The sequence below is a fragment of the Myxocyprinus asiaticus genome, chromosome 3 (assembly GCF_019703515.2).
Source record: "Myxocyprinus asiaticus isolate MX2 ecotype Aquarium Trade chromosome 3, UBuf_Myxa_2, whole genome shotgun sequence".
In the NCBI taxonomy this organism is placed as follows: Eukaryota; Metazoa; Chordata; class Actinopteri; order Cypriniformes; family Catostomidae; genus Myxocyprinus; species Myxocyprinus asiaticus.
In genome coordinates this window covers 22241046-22250138 of record NC_059346.1, presented here as the reverse complement: position 1 = coordinate 22250138, position 9093 = coordinate 22241046, and the positions used below count along the sequence as shown (strand labels likewise).

At 38.6% G+C, this 9093-nt stretch overlaps 1 protein-coding gene across 3 annotated transcripts in view; it reads left to right on the top strand.

Moving 5' to 3' along the window:
* The first annotated feature begins 457 nt into the window (after nt 1-457).
* Nucleotides 458-9093, top strand: part of LOC127429082 (protein phosphatase 3 catalytic subunit alpha-like) — a 62114-nt gene continuing 53478 nt past the window's right edge. For 2 of the 3 annotated variants that reach the window (XM_051677882.1, XM_051677873.1), the window contains exon 1: nt 458-1219. In XM_051677882.1, coding sequence (XP_051533842.1) covers nt 1165-1219 — 55 coding nt within the window. In that variant the 5' untranslated portion in view covers nt 458-1164. Of the gene's footprint in view, nt 1220-7893; nt 8038-9093 lie in introns of those variants that run through there. The other variant, XM_051677894.1, reaches the window with a different exon arrangement.

Below are 9093 nucleotides of genomic sequence, written 5' to 3'. Positions count from 1 at the left end.
TGATTCCACAAATGTCTAGAAATGTATATTCTTCATAAAAAGCAAGCTGTTGAAGGGAGTTATTACATTTTAAGCATTTTCAGAGAGTTGAATTATAATAATTATATAAAAATTATAATAATCTATCATATTTTAAATAATTGTAATAGATCTTGAGGCCCCCCTGGAAGTGTGCTGAGGCCCCCTAGTGGGTCCCGACCCCCTGGTAATTTACAGCATGTGAGAAATTTGGTTTAAAGAGAGAGCATGTGTTTTTGTGTATATTGTATTTGCCCAGAATAAGTAATAACTCTAAAATACAGTTGTATGCTTGTTTACGTTTCAAAATATCATCTTTAAAACAATATATCACATTGAAAACATTTAACCATCTCGCACGTGTCAAACTTTACGTGATACGTCGCGCCTACGTCAGCGCGTCGCGAGCCACAGCTACCGCCATATTGCAGGAAATCCGCCTGAGGTTTGGAGATTACCGTTTAATCTGTGGAACTGGGAACGAGAGTGTGATTGGAAGTTACTGCTAGCCATATGGTTAGCTCGAGTGGGAGGGTAGCTTGCTCAGTCGCTGTTGTCACACGACAGGACATATGTTCATTAAGGCAAATCGGCGGCGTTTGGGACGTTATTATTATTATTTTGAACTCGAGTGTGTAGCGAGTTGACGTTCTGACTCTGAAAAGTGGAAAATCGGATTAACGTTCAAGATTGCGCACCAAACCCTAATAATCTTTTGTCGCTGGCTCCAGTTGCTACGAGCCGAAGATATCTGATAGAGAGAAGCTGATAGCTAGATAGGTCAATGTAAGCTGGAAAAGACCGATACCGGGCTCGATTGTAGTAGTTCATCAGCGAGGATCGGTGATTGCTTCACATTTCTGTTAGCGAGGGAAGGCGATCGAGTTGGTGTCTGTTGGCGATGGCCAGGTTTTCGTGTTATTATGATGCCCTGTGACCCGAGTTCCCAACTGGTATTCAGTTTGGACTAAATTAGCTGTATCGGAGATTTATACCTCTCTGGTGATCTGAATTTGAACAGATTTCAGACCCATCGGAGTAGCTGGCTACTTTGCGACCTCCTCTTTCCCTGACTGGCACAAGCAAACACGGAGAATATTTTGTACACATTTACTGGCTAATAAATCCTGACTGAACTGTGCGAGGATGTCGGCTAAAGAACCGAAAGAAAAACTGTCGACCACTGAACGAATCATTAAAAGTAAGTTTATTTCAGTTTGTGTATGGTTCAAAGCATCATGAAGTGCATCTGTGTAAATATGTTCTGTCTCAGTACTAGACAGGGGTGTCTAGACAACGCGTTTGCCAGGTTAGTTATTTTTAATTGACACGGTGGTATTTTGTATCTAATCTATATAATGTTTTTACCAGTTGTTCCAGTTCAAACCTAGGCTGGAGAGAAATGAAAAGTCTCTCAGACAAGAATGTTATTTTAACAACCTCTACATTGCCCATCCCAGTCTTGCAAGCAGCCTTGTTCTGACATCCATTCAATACAACCTTATTGTTAATAAACTGAACCATATGATCTTGGTATGAGCCTTACTGAAGTGACAATTAATTGTCTGATTAGTTGATATCCACCCATTTCAACTCCGAGTAGAACATCATTGCATATGCACACACACTCAATCCCTAAGAAAACTTTTAAGAATAAAAAATGTGGAATATTAAGTAAATAATAAGTCAGATTGCTCCTTACAGTGTGAAACTGCTATGGTTGCACTGGAGCTTGGCCATGACTGAAGGTAACTGGAGGTGGGAGTGACCCCTTATTCTGGCTCATATGTAAAATAATACTACTATGCATATCCAGTGGGTTAGTTGAGCATCAATTACTTGGTTTTAACTCATCAGTGGTACCTATTGTCACTCGTTGGGAAACAAAAGAGATAAAAAGGTCTTCTCTGTTTTTCCTTTTGTCTTGGGTGTCTTGCATAAATAATGTTAAGTATTCCTATCAGCCAACCTTAGCAAGGGCTCATAATGATTTGTCGTATAAAATATGTGGAGTAAATTAGAGGGAACACACAAGCTTCCCATTACCTTTTTGGATCAGCTTTGGGAACTTTCAGGGTGTGGAGCTGGACTCCTAGTGAAAACTATGTGAATTAGAAGAGAAACTCTTCATATCTCAGTTTTAATAAGTAATGCTATATAAGGTAGTTTATGACATGTTTTTTATACTGAAAATCTATTTAACATTTTAAGTTGGCATTACAGATTTTAGACCGTTTTAAATTTTAAATAGCCTAGATGAATTTTTGAGAAAGTTGGGGGGGGGGGTCTGAACATTTTTGAAGGAAAACATAGACCCACTTTTTAGGGACATTGTGTTTCTATTTTTGTGCTTGATTTTGGTAAGGTAAACCGTTTACCCAGTAAAGTCATACTGGATAAACCCAGCCAAATTAGGCTACATTTGGTAAGAGCTCTGCATTCACTAACATTAAAATTGTACACTTGCTGTGAACATTTGCTCATATTTGAGTCATTGCACACCAGATATTACGCATGTATAGTGTCCAGGGTTGGGGAGTAACGGAATACATGTAACGGGATTACGTATTTAAAATACAAAATATAAGTAACTGTATTCCACTACAGTTACAATTTAAATCATTGGTAATTAGAATACAGTTACATTCAAAAAGTATTTTGATTACTGAAGAGATTACTTTGCATTTTTTTGTCATTTGTTTCATTTAATATTTAGTCCTTTCAGATGGAAAACATTTATACATATAAATGATGTGATCCAAAGTGCATTTGAACAACGGTGAAACACTTTCTTATGATGTGTTACATTCATACGAGCAGACAGAGAAGTTTGAAGTAAGTTTGGAGCAAAAGAAATAGAAATAAACCTTGTGTAAATTGTTAGCTTTATGCTAAGCTAAAATGCTATTTCTAGCCATTTTACATGCATGTTACTAGCCACGATCATATTTTTTTATCAAGAAAATTCATGTTGGATCAAAATTTCTTCTTTTCTAAAGACCTTTGATATTAAGGCAAAAATCATATTTTTGATAATTTTTGCATTGTTTTCCTGTAAAAATATCTAAAATTCTTTAAAACAAGATTTAATTAGATTAATCTTGTTCTAGAAACAACACTGCATAAGATATTTAGGTTTATCAGAGAATGTGTTTTTAACGTGTATTTTGTCTTACTGTACTGGCAGAGTTTTATAGTCAAAACAAGTGAAAAAATCTACCAGTGCTGAAGAAGTAATCCAAAGTATTTAGAATATGTTACTGACCTTGAGTAATCTAATGGAATACGTTACAAGTGACATTTTACAACATGTATTTTGTAATCTGTAGTGGAATACATTTCAAAAGTAACCCTCTCAAACTGATAGTGTCACAGAAGCACAGTGTCTATTCTGCATCTCTTAGTTAATGTTTTGACACACTGTAGCAATGTAAGTAAGTACTAATCTTGTCGATGGCCATGTCTGCAGTCTAACAGGAATTGGACAGAGGTACATGTTGGATGTCCGCACATAACCTGGTGGGTTTAAAATATTATTTTTGAGGTTTGTAATTGGAAAGCAAGCACATTTTGAAGAGACATGCTAATAGCAACATTAATAGGTCAGCACAGGGTCTATTTGCCTTTCAAATATCCAGGTTTTGAGTGAACACTTTTAGCGTGCCTAGATACAGGCAATGATGGAAATGCACTGAGTGAATGTGCATGGCACCAGTGTAGTCTTGTAGGCCGAGCCTGTCTTTGTTAACACTGAAATACAAAACATATGTTTCTGAACTGTCAAATGCAAATGTTATTTTTTTATTTTTTTTTTAACTTAGATTAAGGATCTGTGTGTCAAACCCATCTCGCCATTATGAACGCCAGGCATCTGCATCCTTGTCTGTGTACTTTTAGAATCCGTCCAATGGTATAATGCCTACAAACTTTTAATGAAGACGCAAAGCATCCTACTACAGAATGTGTAAGCGATAATGAGATGGCCGCTCTTCGCTTTGGACTTAACCATCCATCTTCTGTTTTAAACTTTAGGGTCAGGATCTCGTTTCCAGTGGGAGGAGTCCCTAAATAAACAGACTCTGAACCTGGAATCCCTGGCTAATAAAGGCTTTGCCTAATCTGTTCTTAGTGCTCGTACCCAGCTTTCCGTCCCTATTCCAAGACTGCATTGTGCACCCAGGAGGTCTTTACAGTTTATTTATACTCCACACCAGTCAGTATGGTTGCTCATGTCCTTATGACAATGAGCGCAAATTGGAGACATGCTTAGTACGTTGGCCCTCTTTAACTTGGGTGAGGTGGGGTCTCCTTTCTCCACATCATCTTCTTGCTGCTTATGTAGTGTTGAGTTGTGAAAGGGCTCGGAGGGTATGTATGGCCATAATGAGATCTTCCGCATGACCTGAAAGACGTTCTTGACTGTAAATCTGGCGTGTTTTGCACAGATCAACCCTGTTCAGCTATACTTTCATAGTACACTCAAAAATGACTTATAGAAACTGTCAGAGACATCAAAAAGCACGATGAGGCTATTTCCATTTTGCTCCTGAGGATTACCATACCATCATTATGATTGAAGTCTTTGGGTTGTGTCATTGAATGTGTTAGACTGTCCTGCACTATAATAGTGGTATGTACAATCATCATTACGTAATCTAAAATAACATGTATTGCATTCTAAATTTACAATCACGAAATCAAAGCATGTGTTTTAGTATTGGCACTTATAGCACAGAATGTCATTGTTGAACTACTCGTCCAAAAATTATGTAACAGATATTTGTAACAAGGCCTACACATTAAATTAGATCCCCATATCTGAGATTTTGGCTCTGTTATTAGAGACAAATTTTTCTTTTTTATGGTCTCATTCTTAATAGTAGCTATTTTGTTTCAGGTGGCAGAACTTAGGCGCAAGATGTTGTGCAACTTGCATTGTTTCCATTGTTAGTCACTGAAAGAAAAACAGCAGCTGCACAGAATTGTCTAACAAAAGACTAAAAGACACTCATTATTTCTTTTATTTAATAATTTAGTCAGAAGTTGCATACTAGGGATGCCTTGAACTGAAGCACACCGTACATATTGACATACTGTATGCCCAAGGGTGTGGCCTCATGATGGAGGTATTAGAATCAAGGAAGCTGAACTTTGGCCATGTGTATCCACAGGGTAATGTTTTGGCAGTCACCATGTTTTGGAATGTTGGGAATTTTTGCCTGTTAACAGAATAAGGTTAAATTTTGGGAATTCCCTGCTAGGAAGTTTACTTTAACATAGATCTATACACCACAAACTACGTGACAATTTAAAAGGATAGTACACCAAAAAAAAAATCTGTCATTTACTCTTATTTTGTCATTTCAATATAAATTCTGTCATTTCAAATCCATGCCCCTTTTTCTTTAGTGGAACACATTAAGGAGGTATTTGGCAGAATTGAAAGTGGTCACCATTCTCTTTCATTGTATGGAAATGAGCAGCCTAGACTTTCTGCTGGATAACTCCTTTTGTGTAAGTGAAATGGGTTTGGAACGAAATGAGGGTGAGTAAATGATGACAGAATTTTCTTTTTTGGGTGAACTCTCCCTTAAACTAACATCTTCGATCTTCTAACAAATAGAACCCTGTCCATATATATTTGGTTTTATTAGCATCTGTTGTAATGAGGCCATTGACAGTTTTAGTCTGCTTGTACAGAGAGACTGCTGATTAGTTGTAGGATCCAGTAGCTTAATTTGAATCTCTAATTGTGGGAATGTTTAAGGGATCAGACATTGTTTGCTCTGGCATTCTGAGCATGTTTAATAGAATTGACAAATTAACGGGAGTGTTGTCAGTAGTCGGACTCCGTGCACCTCACTGTGCCACTAGACAGCTGGTTGTTTCCCTCTTAACACTATACAGATGTCTTTAGTTACATGTCTCTCAATCTTTCCATTTTCTGAGTGCATTGGCTACCCAACCATAGTTTTGAACCAGACTGATCTCACAGTGAAATCGGAAACAGTAGGTTGACTTTTCCTTAGCTAAAATTGGTCTGTGCTTATGTCACTGGTCCTACTCGGCTCACCCGTGTGGGATTTGAGCTGGCAATCCACGGCATGGGAGTCGAACGTGCTAGCAAGGAGGCTATAAAGCCATGGCCTCTAGCCTCGGTTGCTAGTGCGTCTCTTAAAGCCAGTAGAGTGAAGTTTACACTGCACAGCTATCACGTAGGAGCTGGCTACCATTAAACTTACCGAAATGCATAACATTGCCCCTAGTGGCCAAAGTGGTAACTGATGTTGGCCGTGTGGGCACGTTTGAGCTCCATTTTCCAGGTAAAATGTCCACTGAGGGGTGCCAAATGTGAGTTGTGAAGCTAATTGTTTTTAGCTGTACAGGCTGTAATACAGTGAAGAATGCATATTTTATAAACTGTACCCCCAAACCTAAACCTAACCATCAGTGGAGTAAAAATGTAATGTTAGAGGGAAAACTGCAACCTCTGACTCACGCTCATAACTGATTATGCAAACGCGAGGATCTAAACCCTGGTTGCCCATGCCTCTGAAGCAAGGGGCTACTGGTCGCGCCACAGGGGAAGGTAAACTAATAGGAGCTGATGCAGGAGATGAAACTTGTCCGCAAGTCAGCATAATGTGGCCGATCCTAAGGAACTCTCCAAAGCAACATGCTAAATTCCCGTGTGATCATGATGTTTGAACTGCTCTTCCCAAAGACTGTGATATTCTCAGACTCCTTCTGAAAAATATGGGTTCACACTGGCTATTGATCAAGCAGATATTCAGAGCAGGAGGCTGAGCAGCCAAAACACACTATGGCGGATGCATGCAAATGAGGTCGTGGTAGAAGCAGGAGACTCAGCCCTGGCTTTTGTTACAGACTGAGGGGAAGACTGAGCCAGCCCAGAGCGGGGGCTTTGGCAATCCATGCTTCTTCCTGTTTTCTTCGCAGTGTTTGGAAGCCAGAGACATGCTCATTGCTTCATATCCAATAATGAACTGAGTGTTTTACAACGACTGAACAACATTTTTTATTTCAAGCTAGATATATTTCCTTGCATGCTTTGATTTAGCTGGTAATTCAGCAAATCATGTTTCAGGATTACACTTCATTATATTCCATTGCAAATGTTAACAAATATAGAGATTAGCATGATACTGTATGAGGCTCATGAGATTTTATCCTGATTACAGTCTGTGCAAAAATCTGTGAATACGATTTGCTACATCAGTCAATAGCCAAACCTTACCTTGTGGTTTTAGTCTTTAATGCATATTAAATTATTGTAAAATAAACTAAAATAGTTGTCTTGTGTTCTAAAGGAACTTTAAATTATCTAAATTTCCCATCTCATTATTGAACTAATCTTGAGCTGTAGCCCTCTCCATAGCAACTTCTGCACTTTTGCTAAGGGATTTGGTGGAGCTAAATTACCAGGCAGTTCAGTGCAGGTGAAGGATTATTGTGCAGTGTGTCTCAGAATCCTTTCATACCTGTAAAGGGTAAATCAATAGAATCCTCATGATACCATAACTTTTCTTATTAGCCTCAGCAACAGAAAATGTCATGATGCTCCAGAGAGCAGCACAAACTAATAAAGAGCAGCAGTGAAAATACGTCGCCTACAGCCTTGGTTTTCCAAAAGTACATCTTTGGGAGCAAGAGCAATGTACAGGGTTTTTCCTGCATAGAGAATTATGAGGTGGCCGCCTCCGACTGTCGACGAAATTCATGCAAGCAGTCACGTGCACAGATAGACCCCAAGTGGTGCTCAAGCACCCGCCCTCTTTCACTAGATAAGTGCCCTTTTTGCAAGTTATTTCTTATTTTTTTATTTATATTTTAGTTTTTATTTAAATTTGGCCCTTAATGTGTGCCCGATATCTGCATTTAAGTTGTAATTCTGCAAGATCACACGAGCCCCTGTCCCTCCCCCTCTTTGACATTCTTTGTCACAGCCTCCACGCAACATCGAAGTCTACCTGACCAGCCTTCATTTGTGACAGCCAGGTAAGGATAATGTCTGCCACTGCTGTGAAATTAAACCACTATAAAAAAAATCTCCATAGAGCCAGCAGAACTTAGGCAATAGCCCTCCATTAAGCTTAACAAGCAAGCTAATCAGGCGTTGGCTCAAAATTGCGTCGTGCAGGGTCGGAAATGCCCCCAAAATTCAATATTTGAATTGCTCCTGTTTGAGTTGTTTTTTTTATATTGATAACATAACATAGTCAATCCTCTGTGGTCACCGGAGGCACCGGCGCGATCACCTGACTTTCCCCTGATAACAGCAGAAAGAAATACTCCGTCATTTTTGGTCATACAGATAAGAGTAAGACATCATTCGAAATTATAAAGTGTTTACTTTTATGCGGGTACACTCACAATAACAGCAAAACATTGTGGTTTTGTAAAATAAAGAAATACAGGATGCGCTTTCTGCCGTCTCAGTCTCCGTGAACTTCTGTCTGGAGCGCATCACGAAAATGAATCGAAACTCAGCGTATACTTGCCTCGCAGACATGAGAAATATGTCTATAGAAAGCTTGAATTGTCTACTTTTAATGAACCAATTTAAATTGAAAACAAATATTCTCTGATTGTGTAATCCGTATGAAACCAACGAGAGGTACAGTCTTTCCCGTTTGAGCTCATTATCGTTTTTGGAAGAAGACAGGCTGTGAATTTACCTCAGAAGAAGAGCGTAATCCGATACAGCCTTTCAAACACAAAAAGTGTTCCACAAAAGTTAATTTTGTGAGTGAAAACTGGAGTCTACAAAATCTATTATGTGCTTCATGGCCTTATTTCAGTGACTCAAAAATTACTAACCACGCATAATCTTGATTTTCTCAAAAATGCAAACATGTACATCTCATGTTTGGAGGCTCTTATGTTACAACACTGCTGGGAAAGTAATGCAGTTTATTTATTCATTTTGTTAATTATTCATGCTTGACATGATGACTACAATCATGTCAACTGTATCTGGGCAAAATGTTGTATTGTTATCTCAAAGCAAGTTATGGCATTTGGAACCAAGGTAGCCTTTTTTATCAAAAGTCC